Genomic DNA, 24,400 nt, shown 5'->3' with positions numbered 1-24,400 from the left:
ACAATTAGAACAGAGTCAAACAATGCTGCTGTGTGTCTCCTGCCATTTTCAATCTGTGCTTAGAGAAATAACTGATCACTGACTATTAGATGACAAGAGGGGAAAAGCTAGAGAAAGAAGAATACAACGTCTGGTGGCTACAGTGGATTAAAAAGATTTGCAAGAAATAATGGAGGTCACTGAAGCTAAAGGATAGATTTACACTTGGTGTAAATATAGGCAAACTGAATTTTCTGGCACTCTACATGAATTTACACAAACATTCTCTTCCTTTGGCAGTAATGGAGGCAATCAAACTTATTTACAGAGATTTGGCAAATCCTGAGCTACTAAAGAAGTGTTCACACGGGAAAACCCAGAATGTGAATGAGTCCTTCAATAATGTTGTGTGGTGCCATGTGCCTAAAAATATATTTGTTGGCCTTATGACTTTAAAGTTAACAGTGTCCGATGCTGCAATAACTTTTAATGGTGCGAACTATGAAAGAATTAAGGTTCTGGAGAAGTTAGAGGTAAGATTTGGACAGAACACAGCTAAAGGACTGCTGGAACTGGATGAGCTTCGTGTACGTGAAGCACAGTTAGCTGCTCAGCCAATGACAAAAGGAGCAAGAAAGAAAAGGAGGACGCAAGCAATGGGCTGTTGTGACACTGAAGAAGACACAGACTGTGGGCCAGGGCAATGCCAGTGCGTAAAAGACACAGAAATGCGAGTCTGTTTAAGAATTTTGAAACAAAAAAGTTTTAAACCTCAATACCTGTGAACTACATTTTTTGCAATAAATGACCAGTTTCCTAAAAAAGTACTGGTGAAAGAGACATGAAATTTTCACAGCATGCCAAGTGTGAGATGCAACACACATGGAACTAGAATAATTAAAATATCCCGAGTTGTTTTGTTTTTATGTTTGTTTATTTACAAAATTCTGTCAAAAATTTAGTGTTTGGGAAAAAAATTAGGATAATGTGCCCCACAATACCATTTTAGAAATAATTATAGTTCAGTGTATCTAGAAAGGTACATTCAAAAATTATGGAAAATTGTAAGTTGGTGTCTTTAAAAGTTTCCGAGATAACGGGTCACAAATTTCGATAATTTAACATTGGTGGCGTAGGACATACAATGTCCCCTCTTAAAAGGGGATGGGGGCTTACAGAAACACTTTTAGAGTGGTCTATGGAAGGGGAGGTCAGCAGAGAAGAAATTTCAGACCTCGGCTATTGTGCCTGATGGCAGGAAATACCACATCGAGAAGGAAAGGCTGCACCACCACAGTGACACAAAGGACCTGATAATACAGTAGAAAACTGATAATGATGATGATGGTTTTGATGATGATGATGATGATTACGATCCATAACTTTTGGGAAGGGAAAGGGGAGGTGGGATACCCGAGGATTTAAGACACAATGGAAACATGACAAGTGTAATAGTCTCAGGCAGCCAGCCACACATGCTTATGTTCAGAAGGTACTGTACAACATGTCCACATATTGTGCCCCAGCTTCTACACGACACTTTCCCCAAACGCATGCATCCCAGTGCGGCACAGCCGACACAGAGGGACTACGGGAGCGACGGCACTCTACTTGTCCGCCGCGCCCCCGCGACCCACCTCGCCGGGCCCGTGGCGCAGCCGCCTCCGCCGGTCGATGTCCTGCGCCTTGTTGTACAGCAGCACGCCCGCGATCACTGTCGCCGTGCCCAGGCCCGACAGCATCGTCACCGCATTGCCGAACAGCAGCACCGACAGCCAGATGAGGAACGCACGCTTCACCGTGTTGGCCACACTGCGGACACAGTTGCACCGTGTTAATACTCGTTCAAATTACAACACTATAGGTATGATTAACATTTTAAAGAAAATAGTACTTATACATGAAAAAAATGATCTATAATAATTATAAATACATCTTTATCTACAAAAATACTCTGCAATCCACCATATGGTGCGTGGCAGAGGGTACCTCGTACCAAAACTAGCATCTTCTCTCCCTGTTCCACTCCCAAACAGAACGAGGGAAAAATGACTGCCTATATGTCTCTGTACGAACCCTAATCTCTCTTATCTTATCTTTGTGGTCTTTCCACAAAATATAAGTTGGCAGCAGTAAAACTGTACTGCACTCAAAAATGCTGGTTCTCTAAATTTCCTTAGTAGTAATTCACGAAAAGAATGCCTCCTTTCCTCTAGAGACTCCCACCCGAGTTCCTGAAGCATTTCCATAACACTTGCATGATGATCAAACCTACCAGTAACAAATCTAGCAGCCCGCCTCTGAATTGCTTCTATGTCCTCCCTCAATCCGAACAGATGGGGATCCCAAACGCTTAAGCAGTACTCAAGAATAGGTCGTATTAGTGTTTTATAAGCGGTCTCCTTTACAGATGAACCACATTTTCCCAAAATTCTCCCAATGAACCGAAGACGACTATCTGCCTTCCCCACAACTGCCATTAGGTGCTTGTCCCACTTCATATCGCTCTGCAATGATACGCCCAAATATTTAATCGATGTGACTTGTGTCAAGCGCTACACTACTAATGGAGTATTCAAACATTATGGAATTCTTTTTCCTATTCATCTGCATTAATTTACATTTGTCTATATTTAGAGCTAGCTGCAATTCTTCACGCCAATACAAATCCTGTCCAAGTCATCTTGTATCCTCCTACAGTCATTCAACGACGACACCTTCCCGTACACCACAGAATCAGCAAACAGCCGCACATTGCTATCCACCCTATCCAAAAGATTATTTATGTAGATAGAAAACAACAGCAGACCTACCACACTTCCCTGGGGCACTCCAGATGATACCCTCACCTCCGATGAACACTCACCATCGAGGACAACGTACTGGGTTCTATTACTTAAGAAGTCTTTGAGCCACTCACATATTTGGGAACAAATCCCAAATGCTGTTATCTTAGCTAGGAGTCTGCAGTGGGGCACCGAGTCAAAAGCTTTCCAGAAGTCGAGGAATATGGCATCTGTCTGATACCTTTCATCCATGGTTCGCAAGATATCGTATGAAAAAAGGGAGAGTTGTGTTTTGCAGGAGCGATGCTTTCTAAAGCCGTGCTGATGCATGGACGACAACTTCTCTGTCTCAAGGACATTTGATTAAATTTGAACTGAGAATATGTTCGAGAATCCTGCAACAAACGGATGTTAAGGATATTGGTCTGTAATTTTGAAGATCTGCCCTTCTACCCTTCCCATATACAGGCGTCACCTACGCTTTTTTCTAGTAGCTCGGGACTTTATGTCAGGCGAGAGATTCGCGATAAATGCAAGCTAAGTAGGAGCCAATACAGTAGAGTACTCTCTGTAAAACCGAATTGGAATCCCACCAGGACTTGGCGATTTATTTATTTTCAACCCATTCAGCTGCTTTACAACCCCAGGGATGTCTATCACTACGTCCTCCATATGGGAATCTGTACGAGACTCAAACGGCAGTATGTTTGTACGATCCTCCTGCGTGAAAGATTTTTCAAATGCTAAATTTTAAATTTCAGCTTTCATTTTGCTGTCTTCTGTTGCCAGGCCAGACAGGTCAGTGATTGACTGGATGGAAGCCTTCGACGCGCTTACCGATTTTACATTAGACCAGAATTTCCTTGGGTTTTCAGCAAGATCTTTTGCTAAGGTATGACGGCGGTAGTGGTTGTATGCTTCGCGCACTCGCTCTTTTTACAGCAGCACGAATCTCTACTAACTTTTGCCTGTCCTCATTCTCCCTATCTTTCTTGTAGTGCGAGTGCAACTGGACGCAGTCTGGATCGCATAATTATTTTAATGTGGTGACCGGTTTCGACCCTTTTATAAGACCATCTTTCACCCTCGTAAGACGATTGGGTAGCCACTTACTACAGTGCCATCCTTTCCATCATCTTTGCTTTGGTCGATAACAGTACACGATAGAGGACTACACTGTTTAGGTCGCAGTAATTACCTTTTCACACTATATTTTATGAACTATAAGATTTTAATGTGTTTAAGCCCTATAGATGGTAATAATTACAGTAACTACCACGTTACTTTCTTATGCGGCAGAAATGCAACTTACAAGATTGGCTATCCGCAACGTTATGCCGGAGACGACGGGCGGGGCTTCATGTATTTAATTAGCAGCTGGCGTTCTTCACTTTGCAGTACACCACCAGACACCGGCTCCAGCAGACATTCATGGTATATCAGTGTTGTTTACTGTTTTATAAGTATATGATTTCATCCTTTATATGTTTATATCAATTCCTGTTTATTGTAGGTCTGAAGACAATCTTATAAAAAAGATTGAAACCGGCCACCACATTAAAAAAGTTATGCTATCAAGAGTGCTTCCATTTTATTTACTTCAGGTGACGAAGCAAGCTGGTATACTTTTACTTCCCCTCTTGTTTTGCCATCTACCTCCTTAAAATTCTTTTTTTTTCATGTATAATTACCATTAACATACACGAGTATAATCTGCATTTTCATAAAAGAGAAAGATTGGCCCTCAGTTTTAAAAAGAATACAGCATCAGATCTAATTTTGTGCTCAGTTTTATGTGCGTAATTGATTTTCTAATTTATTTGGACTATTCCTAGTTAGTATCTTTTTGATATAGGGTGAAATCAGTAATTTTTTCGTAACTCAAATTCTATTGTTGACTTATAAACAAATATAAATTCTGTACTCATTATAAATAGTTGGAGGAACAACTAAGGGCATTCTTTAAGTATTTATTTGGCTCTATTTGAAAACATGTTAGCAAAGCCAGCTCTTAATTCCAAAGTAATTACCAGTTTTTTCAAAAATATTGTTCGCATAACTGTATCTGATAATTTCACTATTTAAACAAATAATTCAGCCTAACCTCTGTGGAAGAAGAAACTGTTAAAATGACTTTTTTGATACATTCAGTTATTTGAATGAGGTATATTTTAATTGTAACTGCTGTAACTTTGAACATCAAACAATGTATAGTTTCAGCACCTATTACTGTGACTGTATATATAAGGGCCCTATTTTTGTCCCGAGGCAGTCAGTCCACGGCCGAGTTTCAGATGAGGAACCCGTATTGGTTGATCGACAACAACTTAACTGTGAAATAAGTGTAAAAGGCCGTGTGCTAAAACAATGACAGTGTATGTTCAATACGTACTGTATTGTGCAGCAAGAACTATGTGGTTATGTTTTTACTGTTTGTAGATGTTCAACAGTAAACTATTGTAGCAGTCTGTTGATGTTTGCTTGCAACCTATTAATGAGACAATAGTGCACTGGCCATATAACTGTGTATTATTGGGGGGTTGTGAACTGTGAAACGCAAATGAGCTCCTGTCGCCTACATCATTTAAAGTAGTCAGTGTTGAACTTAAACCCCACCCCATTTTTCAGCTAGTGTAGCAACGCAGTATGTCGACATTGAGGAAGAAATAAAGTGGGTGAATGTCACAGTGTGTATTATACAGTATTCCAGTATATTACAGTGATCGAAAGGCTGTGGTCGTGTTGGTCACCCTGCAGGCACCATCACATAGTGTTAATACCACAGACTTACATTACTACATTGGCAAAGGTGCTTCTTTTACTGAAGCCTGAAGTTTGGTGAAGAAGACGGCAGCTTCAAGAAGTTTTTGTATGGCACTACTAGGATTTTCTGAAACGAAATGGCTTTGTGAGCTTTACAGCTGGTCTAAACAACTTTTGCGGCAGAGCAAACATTGCATACAAGTTGAGTTGAACACAAACACTGTAGAACTGCATTATGAGAAGAACATCAAGTTACATGGACACACGTTTAAGGCAAACTTCAGACTTCAAAGCAAACTTTAGTATTTTTTTATTTACGCCAATATGAATTTCGGGTTTGCACCCATCTTCAGCTGGCAAATTACATGGATCTTCAGTTACTACAGTAGTACAATCTCGACAGCAGTTTGGATGCTGCAGCAAGCCTGTGCAAAGCAACGACTCCATTTGCACAGGCTTGCTGCAGCATCCAAACTGCTGTCGAGATTGTACTACTGTAGTAACTGAAGATCCATGTAATTTGCCAGCTGAATATGGGTGCAAACCCGAAATGCATATTGGCGTAAATAAAAAAAACGCATTAAAAAGTGGCTGGTTGCCGTATTTATTCAGTGAAATATCATTATCCACGGCCACGGAGCTCAACAGTCCAAATAAAATGGACAAATTGTTATAAACTTTAGTGTTCATAAGAACTCTCAAATGAACAACACTTGTTATCAATGACAAGTAGCACGTTCTACTTATGTGGTCACTTTCGTAACGACCATATTCTTTGAAGAAAACTTGTTAAAAACACATTATCAAGCTATGTCTGCTAATAACAGATTTATTAAATCCCTTAAAATATACATAAACTACTGGCTATACCCAGCGAACTTCGTTCCGCTTCTGAAAATCTTTATATGTTATAGCTGCCCTTGTTTTGCCATATAAATTATCTCTATCGTGATACAAACAATACTAATGGCAGAAAACTGTATAGGGAGTGAGAAAAGACTTAGGGGGAAGTCCGGCCGTATAGGCCACTATTAGTTATGGCGTTTCTAGGGCAGATCACACGGATTTAACAATTGCAGCCGATACAGGACTCATCCATGAGCATACAAACATAGTGGCAATTTCGTGTTGAACATGTTTGCCAGCATTATGAATAAGGCCAAGCGCACACGCATCCATTCTTATCGCAAGTAAAAAATTGTATGATTAAATTCTTTTATAGGAACAAAGGAGAGCATAGGAACTTCTTTGTTCCACTAAAAGAATTTGAGCGTACAATATATTTCCGCACGATAAAAATCAATGCGTGTGCACTGGGCCTAAATGTCGGTTTGGTAAATGACGCGTGCTACCTAGTTAAACTTCTCAGTCTAGTTATGTCTATTCAAAGAGGGGTATTCGAGTTGTTGCTTTTGGTATGTTTTCTTCAATTATCTATATATCGAATAGTGAAAGACTATCACCGCTAGACAGCTGGCGGGGATAACTGATCAAGTGATAATTGATGAGTTATCGACCAGGGCTATTAAAAATAGGGGTTGGTGGTAGAAGGATGAAAATTTAGGGTTGTGTGTACTTTTTAATGCCACATCATACAAAAATAAAAATAAAAAGTTCTGTCCAAAAAATAAGAAAAGCTTTTGGGGTGGACCACCCTTATCACTTAGGGGTTTGAAAAATATATTACGATTGATTCTCAGACGTACCGAATATACATGTAAAATTTCATAAGAATCAATTGAGTCACTGATCAAGTGATAATTGATCAGTTATTGACCGAGGTTGAAAATTATTAAATTACTAAAATCGCTTTTAAAAATAGGGTTTGGTGGTAGAAGGGTGAAAATTTAGGGTGATGTCTATTTTTTAATGCCATTATCATACAAACATAAAAATAAAAAGTTCTGTCTAACAGTGATCAGAAAGGATAGATTAAATACAATTGGTATTTATTGCTGTCAGAAGTAGTTTGCCTTGTAGCGAAATTGAAGTAGATAGTTTGTGTGAAATAGTATCGGTAGAGGTTATACCTGACAACTGGACTAAACTATTAATTGGATCATTTTACCGACCTCAGACTCAGAAGATATAGTTTCTGAACAGTTCAAAGAAAACTTGAGTCTCATTTCAAATAAGTACCCCGCTCATACAATTATACTCGGTGCTGACTTCAATCTACCCTCAATATCCTGGAAAAATTACATGTTTAAAGCTGGCGGAAGGCATAAAACGTCATCCAAAATTGTACTGAATGCTTTCTCAAAAAATTATTTTGAACAATTGGTTCATGAGCCCACTCGAAGAGTAAAAGGTTGCGAAAACATATTTGACCTTTTAGCAACAAATAATCCTGAACAAATAGGGAGTATTGTGACGAGTACAGGGATTAGCGACCATAAGGCAGTTGCCGCTAGGCTGAATGTCTTAACACCTACAAGCATCACAAAGGAACATAAAGTATATCTATTTAAAAAAAGCTGATAAAATTGCTCTTAATGCCTTTTTAAGAAACAGTCTTCACTTCTTCCAATCTGATCATGTAAGTGTAGAAAAGTTGTGGAATGTTTCAAAGACATACCATCGACAGCAACTGAGAGATATATACCACATAAATTTATAAGTGATGGTACTGATCCCCCATGGTACATGAAACGGGTCAGATTGTTGTTGCAGAAGCAACAAAAAAAGCATGCCAAATTTAAAAGAACGCAAAATCCCAAAGACTGGCAAAGTTTTACAGAAGTTCGAAATATGCCGTGTACTTCAATGCGAGATGCTTTTAATAATTTCCACACGAAATTCTGTCTCGAAATCTGGCAGAAAAGACAAAGGGATTCTGGTCATACATAAAGCACACCAGTGGCAAGACGCAATCAATACCTTCACTGCGCGATAACAACGGTGAAGTCACTGATGACAGGGCAATAAAGCAGAGTTATTAAAACACGGTATTCCAAAACTCCTTCAAACAAGACAAAGTAAATATTCCTGAATTCCAATCAAGAACAACTGCCAAGATGAGAAACGTAGAAGTAGATATCCTCCGTGTAACAAAGCAGCTTGAACCACCAGATAAAAGGCAAGGCCTCCGGTCCAGATTGTATACCAGTCAGGTTCCTCTCAGAGTATGCTGATAAAATAGCTCCATATTTAGCAATTGTATACAACCACTCGCTCACAGAAAGATACGTACCTAAAGGTTAGAAAATTGCTAAAGTCACACCAATACCCAAAAAGGGAAGTAGGAGTAATCAGCTGAATTACAGGCCTATATGACTAACTTCGATTTGCAGTAGGGTTTTGGAACATATACTGTATTCGAACATTATGAAGTACATCGAAGAAAACTATTTATTGACATATAGTCAGCACGGATTCAGAAAACATCGTTCTTGTGAAACACAACTAGCTCTTTATACTCATGAAGTAATAAGTGCTATCAACAGGGGATGTCAAATTCATTCCATATGTTTAGATTTCCAGAAGGCTTTCGACACCGTTCCTCACAAGCGTCTTCTAATCAAACTGTGTTCCTACGGAGTAGCGCCTCAGTTGTGTGACTGGATTCGTGATTTCCTGTCAGAAAGGTCATAGTTCGTAGTAACAGACGGAAAGTCATCGAGTAAAACAGAAGTAATATCCGGCGTTCACCGTGGAAGTGTTATAGGCCCTAAATTGTTCCCAATCTATATTAACGATATAGGAGACAATCTTAGTAGCCGTCTTATATTGTTAGCGCATGATGCTGTCATTTTCCGTCTTGTAAGGTCATCAGATGACCAAAACTAAATGCAAAATGATTTAGATAAGATATCTGTAAGGTGCGAAAAGTGGCAATTGACCCTGAATAAAGAAAAGTGCGAAGTTATTCGCATAAGTACTAAAAGAAATCAGCTAAATTTCGATTACGCGATAAGTCACACAAATCTGAGGGCTGTAAATTCAACTAAATACTTAGAGATTACAATTACAAAGAACCTAAATTGGAACGATCACATAGATAATATTGTGGGTAGAGCAAACCAAAGACTGCGATTCATTGGCAGAACTCTTAGAAGGTGCAACAGGTCTACCAAAGAGGCTGCTTACACCACGCTTGTCCGCCCTATTCTGGAGTACTGCTGTGCGGTGTGGGATCCGTGTCAGGAGGGACTGACGGATGACAGCGGAAAAGTACAAAGAAGGGCAGCTCTTTGTATTATCGCGAAATAGGGGACATAGTGTCACAGACATGATATGTGAATGGGAGTGGCAATCATTGAAACAATGGCGTTTTTCGTTGCGACAGGATCTTCTCATGGAATTTCAATCACTAGTTTTCTCCTCCGCTTGCGAAAACATTCTGCTGGCACCCACTGACACAGGGAGAAATGATCATCACGATAAAATAAGAGAAATCAGGGTTTGCACGGAAAAACTTAAGCGCACGTTTTTCCCGCATGCCGTTTGAGAGTGGATAGGTAGAGAGAGAGCATGAAGGTGGTTCATTGAACCCTCTGCCAGGCACTTTACTGTGAATAGCAGAGTAATCATGTAGATGTTGATGCAGAGCTGAGACGGCTTCCTGTAAGGATATGTTTCTGAATTATGCTTTAGGTCATCTCTCTCTCTCTCTCTCTCTCTCTCTCTCTCTCTCTCTCTCTCTCTCTCCATTCCCCTTGACACTATTCCACATTCACCTCCTAAATATCATGGTTTCTTTCGAATAACTTTTAATTCTTGATAGCCTTGCCTGCATCCTATGAGACTAGTACAAGTTTAGCTCCATCTTTTTTGCACAAGCCTTTCAAAAGAACCAAAGCACTGCAAACAAATTCAGATATTTTCATTGCACCTGTGAATGCCAGTCCCTCTCTCAATCACCCTGTCCACAACTCACTCAGCATCCTGCGCAGTTGCACATTTTCACAGACAAGAAGCACTAACTAGACACTCGTAAAGTGCTATCTCCCTCATTTGCGGCACCTGACCTCCCCAAACTGCACAGTGTTGCACGACCTCACCTGTGTGTTACAGGGCTGATGTAGTCCATCAGCACATACGCGGTGATGCTCTGGAAGTGGAAGAAAACGCCGTTCAGGACGAAGGAGACGAAGAGGCCCAGGTCTGTCGACCTGCGCACTCCCGAGAAGTCCACAAGGAACAGCGAGGCGGGAACCTGCACGGCGACAGAAGCCACGCTCGTGTAGAACTGCAGCTCGGCTGGCCTGTGAGGAACGCACCACAGAGCGTCGTCAGAATACTGACAGAGGCTGCCCTGACTACAGGTCAGGCAAGAATAGAATGACAGTTGTAAATGGGTGATAACTGTAATACTAAAGGAATATGAAGACTTAATGCACAGTTAGTTAAATATGGGCAATTATCACTACGCCTTAAATGGTTATGTTTGTTTAACACATGTAGGAAGCAAAACGATGCACCACAAAAGCAGAAGAAGGCAAAAGTAATATCAATATGAGAGGAAGGAGGAAAAAAATGTATGTGGAAACTAAAGAACGATAGTCTTGAAACTTCCTGGCAGATTAAAACTGTGTGTCGCACCGAGACTCTAACTCGGGACCTTTGCCTTTCGCGGGCAAGTGCTCTACCAACTGAGCTACCCATGCACGACTCACGCCCCATCCTCACAGCTTCACTCCTGCCAGTACCTCGTCTCCTACTTTCCAAACTTTACAGAAGTTCTCCTGCGAACCTAAGCCATGTCTCCGCAATATCCTTTCTTTCAGGAATGCTAGTTCTGCAAGGCTAGCAGGAGAGCTTCTGTAAAGTTGGGAAGGTAGGAGACGAGGTACTGGCAGAAGTGAACCTGTGAGGACGGGGCGTGAGTCGTGCCTGGGTAGCTCAGTTGGTAGAGCACTTGCCCACGAAAGGCAAAGGTCCCGAGTTCGAGTCTCGGTCCGGCACACAGTTTTAATCTGTCAGGAAATTTCATGTCAGCACACATTCCGCTGCAGAGTGAAAATCTCATTCTGGAAACATCCCCCAGGCTGTGGCTAAGCCATGTCTCTGCAGTATCCTTTCTTTCAGGAGTGGTAGTCCTGCAAGGTTCGCAGGAGAGGGCAATTGCCCGCGAAAGGTAAAAAACCCGAGTTCGATTCTCGGTCCGGCACACAGTTTTAATCTGCCAGGAAGTTTCATATCAGCGCACATTCCGCTGCAGAGTGAAAATCTCATTCTGGAGACAATAGTCTTACTTGACACAGCATATAAACTTTATGAAAGATTTTAAACAAGACTGAAAACAATAACAAAAGACTTACCAGTGGAAGAACTGATCAGATTTAAAAAGGAACACTCTACAACTAATGCAGTTTTTATCTTAAAACAGTTTACTGGAAAGCAGAGAGAGACATAATGCTTTTATACATTTTCAATACAGAAACACTGTGCAGAATAATGTAGCAAAGTGGAATGCTTTACAGTTTATTAGCTCTCAAAAGTCTGTAAAAGGAAGCATTAGTAATCTTTGATATCAAAGACATATGTACACAGCCAATACATAGAAATGAAGGGGTGAGACAAGGCTGTAGTTTACTGCCTACATTTTTTTTATTTTACAGGAATTTAGTTACATGACATATAACAAAATGTGTTCCTGTATGCAGTACCTGATATGGGAGACTGTACCATCCAGCCCTTTCAAGAGCCATCAGGCACATTTTCTCTTATGTTTCTGCAGTTATTTCCAATAGTTTAGCAATGTTTAACTGAAGTCAACCCAGACAGATACTGCTATTCACACAACACAGGATCAACAGAAAGCATTGGTTTGTTTCCAATTACAAACCAAATGCCAGAATGAGATTTTCACTCCGCAGCGGAGTGTGTGCTGATATGAAACTTCCTGGCAGATTAAAACTTTGTGCCGGACCGAGACACGAGCTCGGGACCTCTGCCTTTCGCAGGCAAGTGCTCTACATCTGAGCAACCCGAGCACGACTCACGCCCCGTCCTCACAACTTTACTTCTGCCAGGTCTGGCACACAGTTTTAATCTGCGAGGAAGTTTCACAAACCAAATTATTTTTGAAGCAGAATTTTACACGCCCATTTAGCAGAGTGGTCCCAGATTAATCTAGTGCAATATTCACTTCACTGGTATGTGTTATCAGGGATAGTAAAACACGATGACCAACAAGTGCTCCAACCAGCAACTGAGCAGGACCACTGCACAGCGGTACCTGTCGGTGAGGGCCACGGCGGTGCGGTCACTGCTGAAGTACATGTTATTCTTTGTATTCTACTATCCCTGCTAATACATATTGATAAAACAGAAATAGCAACAGAATAATTTGAGATCATTCCTTTGAATGGGCATGCAACATCCTTTTGTTTGTCATAGCAAAAAAAGGCTGACACTATCTGTCAATGCTGGATGTTACAGGAAAGACATAATGATCAGTATTTGTCTGGGCCAGCTGCAAATATCTGGCAAAACATCAGAGAAAAATGTGTCTGACAACTCTCAGGAGGGATACCTCGCATATGATTTGGTGTATAATAGCGAGACTTTGAATTTCGCTGCACTACACTCACTCCCTCAGATATAAATTATACCGTCGAAGCTGTACGAGCGCTCGACAGCAGAGAAAATATTTATAAGAAAATGAAGGTACAAAAATTGTACCTCTTTTTGTTTTCTACCCGCTCTTGTCTCTTGAGAATGGAAGCTTAATTTCACTTATTCGCTAGTCTTGGTGTGATTCAGACGTAAAAACTTATTGATGTGGAGACATATAGTATTGTGGAAGATCGTATGAAATCTGGAGGATGGAAGCAGTCGTAAAATACATTGCATTTATTATCAAGATGGTATTCATTTGTAGACATTAGTAAATCCTGGACAATGAAATTTACTGCAAGATTTTGGAGCAGCTACGTCCTTTTCATGCAGAAATGAAGCAGGAGATTGTTGGAGAACAAGGCCTGAACACTGCACGAGAGAAGACATATTAACATGGTAATGAATGTACTCTTATCTATGCCATTTCCCCTGTTAATCACATTTTGTTATTCTCTGTTCTCTTTCAAATAATTTTTGTAGTGGAAATTGGTTTGACTTTTGCTCAGAAATGCTACAAGGACCAGCCCAACAATAGCTTTTCCGAATCACTAAGTCGGATAGCTTTTCTGTAATACGAAGTCCGATTCGCATTTCATTCTTTCCCTTTTTCACGGTCATTAACGATTATAAAACCTCCTTTTTATTCACCATTTCTTCCCACATTTTCAACCCAATTTTTTCTTTTCTTTTCTTTTTCTTTTTTATTAACCAGTACAGTGTGTTTTCTCATATGGCACTAAATAATTTTTAAATATGTCACACACTTTACAGATGCAACTGTGTGTTATATAACAGAAATTATAATATGCAATGTGTAGCAATATAAAGGAGTAGTTTACTTCTTTCTTTGCTGGTATTGTTATTACAGCCACAGTAATGTAAAGTAATAAATTATGTAATAAAATTCATTTTGTACAAAGAATTTTATAGTTTGTGGTGGATGGTTTTATCATTCAGTCATTAGTTTTAGAAGGACCACTGTATGTCTGAATCATTATTGGTGTCCAACATCAGGCTTCCTGGAATTTTGTCTCAGCCAGAATTTTTTACCATTTCACCCTCGCAAGGTGTATTTCGACTTCCCATCATCATCTTTGCGTGTATTTAAATGGCGTAGTGTCGATAGTGATGTTTGCCATTCCTGCCTCGAGACTGCATGTGATTCATTGAAAAACTTAAGCTGCTTAGAATGTGCACTGCTTTGAACTTCTTGGACGATTATAGCTGTATGCCTGACAGACTCAAACCAAACCCAGAGCATGGCCTTGCACATATAACGTTCTCACCGACTGAGCTATCTAAGTAAGATTAAGATTCACAAACCATTCTCACAGCCTCATTTCTATTCCTCCATACATAGCAGGCTAGCACTTTGGGAGATAAGTACTAGCAGAATTGAAATTATGAGGCAGGTTGAGAGATTAGCTCGATAGTTCAGTCATTGAGATCATCATACTCTGAAGGTTAGGTTCTGCGTTCGAAAACTCATCAGGCAAACAGGTTTAATCTTCCACGAAGTTCCAACATCATTTGTCTTCAACAATTGTACTCTGATGCTTTCTGTGGCCTTCTTAAACAAATTATTATATGCAAAGCCAATATTTGTGGTACATCAGTAGTGATGGCTGTTAAAGACGATATTAAAGGCAGAGACCAAGCTTTTAAAACGAACCAAGTGAAGTGGCACAGTGGTTAGCACACTGGATTCTCATTCAGGAGGATGGCGTCTGGCCATCCAAATTTAGGTTTTCTGTCTTCTTCTTCTTCTTCTTCTTCTTCTTCCTGAGTGTTTGTACCACGTGCTCGCGGGGTCCTCTGTTTTCGCTCGTTGCCACCACTTCTTGCGATCTTGTGCCTGGTCAGGGTGAAGGCCTGAGATCTTTAGGTCTCCATGCAGGGTGTCAAACCATTGCTGCTCTGTCATCCTGCTAGCCATTCCCCATTTACATTTAGACTGAAGCTAGTCTTTGCCACTCTTGTCTTGTCTGCTCTAAGGACATGCTCGTACCAACATAGGCACCTTTCTCTCATTTTGTCTGCTATTGGTGCAATACTGTACAGCCTGCGAAATTCACTATTTGTGACACGGTCATACAATGTTAGCCAATGGCCTTACAGCAATGGTAACACCAGTTCCCATCAAACCACTGACATTAAGCGCTGTCGGGCTGGGCTAGCACTCGGATGGGTGACCACCCGGTCGCCGAGCGCTGTCTGCAAGCGGGACACACTCAGCTCTTGTGAGGCAAACTCAGGAGCTACTCGATTGAGACGAAGTGGCTCCAGTCTCGGAAACTGACATATGGCAGGGAGAGTGGTGTGCTGACCACATGCCCCTCCATATCCGCATCCAGTAACGCCTTGGGCTGAGGATGACACAGCAGCATCCAGTAACGCCTTGGGCTGAGGATGACACAGCAGCATCCAGTAACGCCTTGGGCTGAGGATGACACAGCAGCATCCAGTAACGCCTTGGGTTGAGGATGACACAGCAGTCGGTCGGTACCTTTCGGCCTTCATGGACTGTTCAGGAGTTAATTTTGGTGCAATGTTAACCCCAATGTCCACCTAAGCATTTTTGTCTGCATAACAGCAAGTCTTTGCTCTACTTCCTTTGTTGAAGGCCAGCATCCAGCCCCATGCAGTCCGACTGGACGTATTACTGATCGGTATACTTTTGATTTGAGCCTGTTTGGAATTTTCTTGTCACATAGTACTCCAGTAAAGGAACGCCATTTGAGCCACGTGCTGCTAAGGTAGTTGGAGATTTCTGTGCTGAGATTCCCATCGGCCGCAATTGTTGAGCCCAGGTACTCAAAAGTTCTTGCTGTTTGGAGGTCAACACCATTGATTCTGATGGTTACAGTCATTTAAATCTGTGGAAAGGTTTTTCGTGATTTCCCTAAATCACTGTAGGCAAGTGCTGGGATGGTTCCTTCGGAAGGGCATGGCCGATTTCCTTCCCAGTACTTGGTACCATCTGAGCTGCACTAAGTTTCTAATGACCTTGATGTCGACAGGACGTTAAACCCAAATCCTGTAATATGAAAATCTAGACCAAACATAAAATAAACTAACTCGTATCTACTCCTCTACTGCACAGAGTACACAGTACTGTAAAATGAGTTCCTATCCTTTGGCATTTAAGGTTTTCTTAAGCACAATAATGAGACCACACCTAAGCCACAAAAAACACCTCAACACTGTAGCACAACTGCCTCTACACTTCACTGTTGTCACCAGACACAGTGGCAAGTAAGGTTTGCCAGGCTTTCTCCAAATCCAAACCCCTCCGTCTGACGACCACACGGTATAGTGTGACTCGTCATCCCAAATTACCCATTTCCGATCCTCCACTATCCATGTGTCAGCACTGAGTACAGACATGTGGTTTATGACAAATTGCTTGACCATTGTACCCCCTTATTTTTAACTCCACACGCACAATCGCTGTGCTAACAGGTCTGCTGGTAGCCAATGAGAGATACTTCCCACTGAGTTTTGTTTTTGTTTTTGTTTTCGTTTCTTACTGCCACTTTCTGACATGTTTGACGCACCATGTCTGTCAGTATGTGAGGCATACCTGACCTTGGTTCAGCTAACAATCTTCCTTCCCTTTTTTACTTCATAATCCCTGATGTTATTCAATCTGTGTATTGAGCAAGCAGTAAAGGAAACAAAAGAAAAATTCGGAGTAAGTATTAAAATCCACGGAGAAGTAAAACACTTTGAGTTTCCCCGATGACATTGTAATTCTGTCAGACACAGCAAAGGACTTGGAAGAACAGCTGAACGGAATGGACAGTGTCTTGAAAGGGGGATATAAGATGAACATCAACAAAAGCAAAACGAGGATAATGGAATGTAGTCGAATTAAGTCAGGTGATGCTGAGGGAACTAGATTAGGAAATGAGACACTTAATGTAGTAAAGGAGTTTTGCTATTTGGGGAGCAAAATAACTGATGATGGTCAAAGTAGAGAGGATATAAAATGTAGACTGGCAATGGCAAGGAAAGCGTTTCTGAAGAAGAGAAATTTGTTAACATCAAGTATTGATTTAAGTGTCAGGAAGTGGTTTCTGAAAGTATTTGTATGGAGTGTAGCCATGTATGGAAGTGAAACGTGGACGATAAACATTTTGGACGAGAAGAGAATAGAAGCTTTCGAAATGTGGTGCTACAGAAGAATGCTGAAGATTAGATGGGTAGATTACATAACTAATGAGGAGGTATTGAATAGAATTGGGGAGAAGAGGAGTTTGTGGCACAACTTGACAAGAAGAAGGGACCAGTTGTTAGGACATATTCTGAGGCATCAAGGGATCACCAATATAATATTGGAGGGCAGCATGGAGGGTAAAAATCGTAGAGGGAGACCAAGAGATGAATACACTAAGCAGATTCAGAAGGATGTAGGTTGCAGTAGGTACTGGGAGATGAAGAAGCTTGCACAGGATAGAGTAGCAGGGAAAGTTGCATCAAACCAGTCTCAGGACTGAAGAAAACAACAACAACAACAACAACAACAACAACAACAACAACAACAACAACAACAACAGTTACATGTTCTGTAAACATTCCTGTAAAATTTGTGATGTATGACAAAATTAAAGTAAGATAAAAAATAGCACCTTAGCTTGGTATTTTTTAGGGTGTATTGCCTTTTACATTAGAGTGACAAGAGTCACATGATAGCGATATGCACACATATGGATGGCGGTAGCATCACATACACAGGGTATAAAAGAGCAGTGAATGGCCAGAGCTGTCATTTGTACTCCGATGATTCATGCGAAAAGGTGTCAGACTCGATTATGGCCGCACAGTGGGAATTAACAGACTTTGAACATGAAATGGCACTCTTAGATGTGTTGGAAGTTCCATTTTCAAAGTTGTTAGGGAATTCAATTCTCCGAGATCCACAATGTCAAGAGTGTGCTCATAACAACAAATTTCAGGGGTTACCTCTCATCACAGACAAGGCACTGGCCGACGGCATCCACGTTAACGACTGATAGCAGTGGTGTTTGCATCAAGTTATCGCTGCTGACAGACAAACAACATTGGATTGGGCCAGATTGTTTGGGGGAAGAGACCAAACAGCGAGGTCATCGGTCTCATCGGATTACGGAAGGACGGGGAAGGAAGTCGGCCGTGCCCTTTCCAAGGAACTGTCCCTGCATTTGCCTGGAGTGATTTGGAAATCACAGAAAACCTAAATTGGGATGGCCAGACGCGGAATTGAACCGCCGTCCTCCCAAATGCGAGTCTAGCGTGCTAACCGTAGCGCCACCTCGTTCGGTGGACAAACAACGCTGCGTGAAATAACCACAGAAATCAATGTGGGACGTATGACAAATGTATCTGTTGAGACAGTGTGGCAAAATTTGATGTTAACGGGCTATGATAGATAAGACTGGTGCAAGTGTCTTTGCTAAAAGCAAGCCGTCAGCTGCAACGCCTCACCTAGGCTCTTGACAATATCGGTTGGCTCCTAGACAACTAGAATACTATGGCCTGCTTGGATGAGCTGATGCTAGAGTTCGAGTGTGGTGCAGACCCCACAAAGCCACGGATCCAAGTTGTCAACAAGGCACCTTGCAAGCTGGTGGCAGCTCCATAATTGTGCGGGCAGTCTTTACACTGAATGGAGTGGGTCCCCTGGTCCAAATAAACGGATCACTGACTACAAATGTTTATGTCCAGCTACTTGGAGGCCATTTGCAGCCGTTCATGGACTTCATGCTCACAAACAATGATGGAATTTTCATGCGCTGTGTCACCAGGCCACAACTCGTCACGATTGGTTTGAAGAACATTTTGGACAATTTGAGTGGATGATTTGGCCAACCGGATCACACAACACGAATCGCATTCAACATTCATGGATCTTAACTGAGAGGTCAGTTCGCACACAAAACCCTGCACTGGCAACACGTCCGCAATTGTGGACAGATGTAGAGGCTGTATGGCTCAATATTTCTACAGGGGCCTTCCAATGACTTGTTGGGTCCATGCCACATTGAGCTGCTGCATTGCACCAGGCAAAAATAGGTCCAACATGAATTAGGAGGTATCCCACAGCTTTTGTCACCTCAGTGTAAGATATAATAAAGATGAGCCAGTGACATTTTAAATAATGGCATAAATGGCTCATTTTCTGGGCCCAAACTTATTTTAAATGGTTGGATCTCAAACTGTTAACAGCTTTTAATGCCATGTGGAATAATAATAATAATAATAATAATAATTTTAACAGAATCTTCTGTCAGTTCTTGATAGAACAACATTATAATAAATGAAAAGCACCAGTTTGCTTTTGTTCTACAGTATTACTTTTATTGTGTTAACCGGTTTTCAGCTTACAAGGCCATCTTCAGACATTTACTGAGTATTGTCACCAAAGAAGTTACAATGTTTGCAAACCACATTGAAGAGAAGTAACTTCTTTGGTGACAATAATCAGTAAATGTCTGAAGATGGCCTTATAAGCCGAAGACCGGTTAACACAATAAAAGTAATATTGTAGAACAAAAGCAAACTAGCACTTTTCATTTATAATAATAATAATAATAATTGCAATGATTAGCACAAAATGCTCAAAATGATCACAGTGTGTTAAGTAAAATGAAATACAGTACAACCCACTTTTACATTCCCGGATTGAACATTTTCCCATCTTTTACAACATTTTTTTTATTGCTCCCATCAGATTTCCTATGTCCACAATGTTAATCTGCACCCAATTTTCTTCAATAAATTTATAATTATCCTGCAATTTATGCATTATGGAAAAACGTTTGTGGGGATAAAAAAGTGTTTTCAAACATTATGTGGTTAAGTTTGTTGATACCAGGACGCTCTATTCAGTGGATTTGAACTGGTAAATGTGTAAAAGTTGGACCAATTTGTGCAGTATCTCCTGCAACTGCCAACTCTACTTGCTGTGGTGGCTGATGGGCGTAAGTAGGTTCGTTCGTATCAAGATATCACAACCATTTCCAAACTGTGTTTACTGCGCATACGCACTTTCGTGATTGTTGTGATCATCGTGAGATGTTTGTCGAACCATATATAGTGTGTTTTGGCGTTTGACCACTTGTAGCTCTAGTTGACAACATAACTAACTAACTTTGCTTCACTCTAACATTTTTGGTTTAAACACCGCACCAATTACATATTTTTTCGTGCTGAGCAAAACATATTTTGAGGATTTATGCTTGTTGTCAAGTGCAGCATTCCCATATGTATTTTTTGTGATGTTACACAAACAAACAATGTGAGTGATAGTTTGTGTGTGTGAGGCTTTCTACATAACTGAGGAGGCACTGTAGCTGATAACCTCAAGAAGACAACTACAGTGTGAAAGACACAGAACATCATGTAAGCAAACACCACACAAAATATTTATGTACATATTTGCACTTGAAAACAAGAAAAAGTTCTCAAAACGTGTTGCACTTAGTATGAAAAATATGTAACTAGTACAGTGTTTCATTATTTAAATTATGAATGACAGATGCAGGCTTTCCAGAAACATCGATTATGATGTGTGAAATCGAGTCGAACATTTCTACATCCTAGACAGTTATCAGTTCCAGTTACACCAGCTGTTTTTGTTAGATAATAAACAAGTCCGTAACAACTATTTTGACGCCTATAATGTACACATATCATACATAAACTGTGAAAATGCAAGGGGGTATCCTGTACATAACATTTAGAGCTTAAAATATTTATTTCGCACATTTTACATTTTTCTGAATTTTTTTGAAGTACATTGAAAAGTGTAAAATCGGGGTTTCACTGTAAGTAATGTGACTGATAGCAGTAATAAAATAAAATAAAAGGAATATTGGCACTCCGCATCTCTTTGACAACAGGGTTATTACAGGTTGAGCAGAAGGAAATCAATTGTGTCCTTTCTAGAGGACCTATCCCATTATTCGCCTTTGATTTACAGAAACTGTAGAAAACAAACATGGGTTGCCAGATAGGGATCTGAAACCAGTCCTCCTGGATACAAGTCCATGTTGTGATGCACAGTGTGGATCCATAATCAGACCAGAGGGAATTTTCTCAGTTTTAAAAGTGAAAAATGACACATCTAGGGGAGTAAATATCAGGAAAAAATAAGTATAGTGCCTAAGAGAGAGAATTTAAGGAAATGGTTTAGAAAATTGTGCCATGAATGGAAGGACATAGATAATTGCAGGAGCATATGAAATAACAAAAATATTTACAATAAAAAGTGCATATAAACAATTCATATAGTAATACATTAGAACAAGGCTGCTATATAAGTGAATGTCTGCCACTGAATTATAAATTAGGCAAACTAGAAATATTAGAGACAAGAAGGAAAATTTATGTCAAAGCGCAAGCCTGAAAATTAAGAAGCAGTAATGAAATACAACAATATATAGAAAAAACAATAAACACTAAAAAGAAGATTGATTTAAACAAAATCAGTGACAATAAGCCAACTAAGCAGTTCTTCAAGTGTCTTTGAGAGAAGAAATTAACAGCAAACTGGACCGAAGTAAAAAAAAAAAAAGACTATAAAAAGCAGAAGCTGCGGAAAGTTTTTAGAAGGAAAACATTGAATTCCGAGGCAGAAGCAGTAAAACATACAAAAAGAGAAAAAAAGGTACTAAATTGTAAGTCTAACTTACGTGTATTTGAATTTCTCTCCACTTATGAGCATCTTAGAATATACATTCTGGAGGCTGAAACAAAGCAAAAATAGAAGTCTATTACCATTAAACTGCTTAAGTTTATGAAGATATAAAAATCAAATACCACGAAAATAAGCACTCATTCTACATCACCAACGGTTTCTGCCAATCAAAACATGTAGAGGAGAATCAATTAAAACATGCAATTTGACTCATTCATACTATGCAACAACGATTCTCACAATTGTATAATGTCTGTATACGTACTCCACGACTATGAATGTAGACATATACTACTGATGAAAGGCTGTCAAGTTGCCAGCCAGGTGCCAGCGTTAAAATACTATAGTACACTACTGGCCATTAAAATTGCTACACCAAGAAGAAATGCAGATGATAAACAGGTATTCATTGGACAAATATATTATACTACAACTGACACGTGATTACATTTTCAAGCTTTTTGCGTGCAAAGATACTGAGAAATAAGTACCCAGAACAACCACCTCTGGCCGTAATAACGGCCTTGATATGCCTGGGCACTGAGTCAAACAGAGCTCGGATGGCGTGCACAGGTACAGCTGCCCATACAGCTTCAACACGATACCACAGTTCATCGAGAGTAGTGACTGGCGTATTGTGAAGAGCCAGTTGCTCGGCCACCATTGACCAGACATTTTCAATTGGTGAGAGATCTGGAGAATGTGCTGGCCAGAACAGCACTCGAACATTTTCTATATCCAAAAAGGCCTGTGCAGGACTTGCAACATGCGGTCATGCATTATCCTGCTGAAATGTAGGGTTTCGCAGGGATCGAATGAAGGGTAGAGCCACGGGTTGTAACACATCTGAAATGTAACGTCCGCTATTCAAAGTGCCGTCAATGTGAACAAGAGGTGACCGAGACGTGTAACCGATGGCAACCCATACATTCACACCGGGTGATACGCCAGTATGGCGATGACGAATACATGTTTCCAAAGTGCGTTCGCTGTGAAGTCGCCAAACACGCATTCGACCATCATGATGCTGTAAGCAGAAACTGGATTCATTCGAAAAAATGATGTTTTGCCATTCGTGCACACAGGTTCTACGTTGAGTATACCATTGCAGGCACTCCTATCTGTGATGCAGCGTCAAGGGTAACTGCAGCCATAGTCTCCAAGCTGACAGTCCATGCTGCTGCAAACATTGTGAAACTGTTCGTGCAGATGGTTGTTGTCTTGCAAACGTCCCCATCTGTTGACTCAGGGATCGTGATGTGGCTGCACGATCCATTACAGCCGTGCAGATAAGATGCCTCTCACCTCGACTGCTAGTGATACGAGGCCATTGGGATCCAGCACGGACTTCTGTATTGCCCTCCAGAACCCACCGATTCCATATTCTGCTAACAGCCTTTGGATCTCGAGCAATGCGAGCAGCAATGTCGCGATACGATAAACCGCAATGGCGATAGGCTACAATCCGACCTTTATCAAAGTCGGAAACGTGATGGTACGCATTTCTCCTCCTCACACGAGGCATCACAACAACGTTTCACCAGGCAACGAGGGTCAACTGCTGTTTGTGTATGAGAAATCGGTTGGAAACTTTCCTCATGTGAGCACGTTGTAGGCGTCGCCACCGGCGCCAACCTTGTGTGAATGCTCTGAAAAGCTAATCATTGGCATATCACAGCATATTCTTCCTGTCAGTTAAATTTCGCGTCTGTAGCACGTCATCTTCGTGGTGTAGCAATTTTAATGGCCAGTAGTGTATTTTAACACTGCCACCCAGCTGGAAATCTGACAGTTTTTCATCAAATTATTATCCTGTTCCACTCAGAAATGAAACGAGGACAAAAAAACTGTTCAAATGCCTTCATACAAGCCCTTATTTCTATTATCTTGTCTTTGTGGTCCTCACGTGAAATGTACATAGGTGGCAGTAGAACTGCCCTTCAGTCAGTCAAAAATGCTGATTCTGTAAATTTTTTCGCTATTGTTTCGTGAAAAGGATATAATATTCTCTCCAGGGATTCCCATTGGAGCCCACTGAGCTTTTCTGTAATACTCACGCATTCATCAAACCTACTACCAGCTGCACGATTCTAATTGCTTTGATGTCTTCTTTTAATCTGACCTGCTGCGGATCCCAGCAGCACTCGAGAAGGGCCATGCAAGTATTCTGCACATGGTCTCTGCTATAGACGAGCTACACTTTCCTAGAATTATCCCAAGAAACCAAAGTCAACCATTCACCTTCTCCACTGCCGACATTATGTTCTTGTCCCATTTCATGACGTTTTGCTGTGTTACACCTAGATATTTAATCATTGTGACTGTGACAAAGTCATACAACATTAACACTGTATCTAAACATCATACAATTGTTTTTCCTGTTCATCTGGATTAACTTGCATTTTTCTACATTTAAAGCAAGTTGCAATTTATCATCCTCAAACAGAAATTCTGTTGAAGTCGTCGTGAACCTCCAAGAGTCGCTCACCAACAAACCTTTCCCATATACTACAGTGTAATCGGCAAACATTTGCAGACTGTGCTCATCTACGTATACAAAAAATGACATCAGTCCTGTCACACTTCCCTACGATCCCAGCTCTCCTGAACTGTGCAAGTGGGAACT

The 24,400-nt window shown here is 40.7% G+C and overlaps 1 protein-coding gene and 1 non-coding gene across 4 annotated transcripts in view; one reads left to right on the top strand and one right to left on the bottom strand.

The window, feature by feature from the left end:
* Positions 1–24,400, bottom strand: part of LOC126295333 (solute carrier family 35 member E2A-like) — a 136,722-nt gene that overhangs the window by 37,286 nt on the left and 75,036 nt on the right. For all 3 annotated transcript variants that reach the window (XR_007552459.1, XM_049987801.1, XM_049987800.1), the window contains exons 5-7: positions 21,770–21,823; positions 10,532–10,735; positions 1,617–1,791 (exon numbers count right to left, since the gene is read on the bottom strand). Coding sequence is in view for 2 of the 3 variants with exons in the window: in XM_049987801.1 (XP_049843758.1) it covers positions 1,617–1,791; positions 10,532–10,735; positions 21,770–21,823 (433 nt within the window). In the remaining variant the exon portion in view is untranslated. The remainder of the gene's footprint in view (positions 1–1,616; positions 1,792–10,531; positions 10,736–21,769; positions 21,824–24,400) is intronic.
* On the top strand, positions 11,362–11,436 carry Trnas-cga (transfer RNA serine (anticodon CGA)). The gene has a single exon. It is a non-coding gene; the product is annotated as a tRNA-Ser (tRNA).

The sequence above is a fragment of the Schistocerca gregaria genome, chromosome 11 (genome assembly GCF_023897955.1).
Source record: "Schistocerca gregaria isolate iqSchGreg1 chromosome 11, iqSchGreg1.2, whole genome shotgun sequence".
Lineage (NCBI taxonomy): Eukaryota > Metazoa > Arthropoda > Insecta > Orthoptera > Acrididae > Schistocerca > Schistocerca gregaria.
This window is presented reverse-complemented; position numbering and strand designations above follow the sequence as displayed.